The sequence below is a fragment of the Trypanosoma conorhini genome, assembly GCF_003719485.1.
Source record: "Trypanosoma conorhini strain 025E chromosome Unknown Tco_14.4_contig_01502, whole genome shotgun sequence".
NCBI lineage: Eukaryota > Euglenozoa > Kinetoplastea > Trypanosomatida > Trypanosomatidae > Trypanosoma > Trypanosoma conorhini.
Window position 1 is genome coordinate 1 of NW_021705598.1, and position 2180 is coordinate 2180.

At 56.1% G+C, this 2180-nt stretch overlaps 1 protein-coding gene across 1 annotated transcript, besides 2 other annotated features; it reads right to left on the reverse strand.

Moving 5' to 3' along the window:
* Positions 1-121: 121 nt before the first annotated feature.
* On the reverse strand, positions 122-1576 carry Tco025E_10155 (putative lectin; the record flags this gene model as incomplete). Its single annotated transcript, XM_029376942.1, has 1 exon — positions 122-1576. The coding sequence occupies one exon, from the start codon at positions 1574-1576 to the stop codon at positions 122-124; it is 1455 nt and encodes a 484-aa protein (XP_029222946.1).
* A 178-nt stretch (positions 1577-1754) lies between these two features.
* Positions 1755-1785: a microsatellite.
* Positions 1786-2133: 348 nt separating this feature from the next.
* Positions 2134-2169: a microsatellite.
* The last annotated feature ends 11 nt before the right edge of the window (positions 2170-2180 follow it).

A 2180-nucleotide genomic window follows, 5' to 3' on the forward strand; every position in this document is an offset into this window, starting at 1 on the left:
GGGGGGTAGTTCCGGTTGTTCTTTTTGTTTTACTCTCGTTTCTGTGCGCAATGCTACATTCGACGTCGCCGTTCTAATTCCTTTTTTGTTGTTGTTTGTTTGTGATATCTTCCTCCGCATCCTAATTCTTCGGCCGACGTCTGCGGGAAGACCGCACAAATTTGGACCGCCGACGCGGTGCTCGGCGCCGCGTGTCGTCGGCCTCACCGTCGTCTGCGTAGTCCCCCGCATTCCGGTCATCGTCCCCCTCCTCCACCTCCTCGTCGTATCCCTCGTCCTCTTCACGGTAACGCTCCCGACGCGCTGGACGTTGTTGGCGCTTCAGTTCGTCCAGTTCCCGCTGCAACTCCCTCAAACGTTCCTCACCCGTGGCAAAAGACTGCTGCTGCTGTGAGGGCTGCTGTTGCTGTTGCTGTTGCTGTGGAGGCTGTCGCTGCTCCTGTGGAGGCTGTTGCTGCTCCTGTGAAGGCTGTTGCTGCTCCTGTGGAGGCTGTTGCTGTTGCTGTTGCTGCTGCTCCTGCTCCTGCTCCTGTTGCTGTGAAGGCTGTTGCTGCTGTGGAGGCTGTTGTTGTTGCTGCTGCTGCTCCTGTGGAGGCTGTTGCTCCTGTTGAGGCTGCTGATTCCGCTGTTGCTGTTGCTTAAGAAACTCTTGCAGTTGCTCGCGAAGTTCTCCGGCGCGTGGTGTCAACCTGTGTCTTTCCCCCTCCTCTATGGGTGTCGTTCTGGCGTACACATCGTGGTCGTACGTTACACCCTCGAGCGGCATCGTGTGGACAAAAACGATGTCGTGATTGTCAGTGACGTCGCCCGTCTCGGCGCTCAGCCCAATGTAGTACTCGTTCTTATCCGCCTTGAGGTGAAGGTCGGTGACGGTGGTGCAGAGCGTCTCCTCCTTCTCGCCATTGTGGGATAGATAGATGGTCAGGACGTCCCGTTCGTACCGGATGCGCGCCGTGGAGAGCAGCGGCGAGGTCTGACGGAAAGCGAATCGGCAACTCCCTACATGCTCTCCCCTGAAGTCTTTCTGTGGGCTGTACAGCCGCTTCCCCGCACCCTCGCCGTTGAACAGCACGTAGACCGCCGGGTTGTCGCGGAGGCCGTCGTTGTCGTACGTGTCAAAGATGATGCCCAGGCCGGTGAAGTCCATCGGACTACCCATTATAGGGCCGTTGTGGCTCGGCTTGTCCTTCGTGATCCACAACGCAAAGCCGTCGGCGCCGGCGCTTTTGCCGTGAATGTGAAACCCGACGACGATCTCGAAAGAGGACATGTCCAGCGGCTCTGTGTTCCAGAGATGCCCAGCCTGCCCTCTGCGGTCCCCTGTCAGGCGAACGTAGTGGTCCGTGATGACGGTGGTGCCGCCAATAGACCAATGCCGTATCTCTTCCTCGCCGTAGTAATCGCGCAAGAGCGGCGGAGAAAAGGAATGGTGCTCAATCACACGCTCTGAAGTGCGGTGGTGCTGCTCCGCCGTCATCTGCGGCCCCTCTGCCACGGCGGCACTTGATGTCAACGCCGCCGTCATCAACACGGAGGCGGCGCCCCACAGGAGCAGAACTAAGGCCTGTGGCGCCATAGGCTCCACTCCGAAGAATATTTTTCCTCTTGGTGGCTCGTCAGCGAAGGGCTACTACTGTCGAATGGCCCTCTCCGTACTTTTCGCTCGGTCCACTCTGCCTGGCAGAGTGAACGTATTAGGTGTATCGGCGTTAGACGGACTAGAGCCCTGCCAAATCCTCTCTAGGGGAACCTGCTCTTTTCTTTTTTCTTTTTCTTCCCCTTTTTACCTCGGCTCTTCCAGGCTCCTTTGCGCAGGCTTAGCTCTCCCTGACCCCAGCAAGGAAGGGAGGAAGATGCACACGAACCATACAACCCCGGTACGCACGCAGAGAGAAAGAAAGCAAGTAAAAGGGGTCAGAAACCGAGCAAACAAGAAACAAAAATCTCCCTGAAGCGGCACTTCCTGTACACCACCATCAACGGCCCCCGCCATGGTGTTCGCGTACAATGACAGGCAAAAGTTAAACCATTCATTTCGTAAAATCTTCTATTTTTGCTTTCTACTGATGCGGAATATCAACTTGCTTGGCGGGGCAAGGAACGTCGAAGCCCTGTTTGAAAGGCAGGGAAGAGAAAAAAAACAAAAACAAAAACAAAAACAAAAAACAATAGGGGACAAC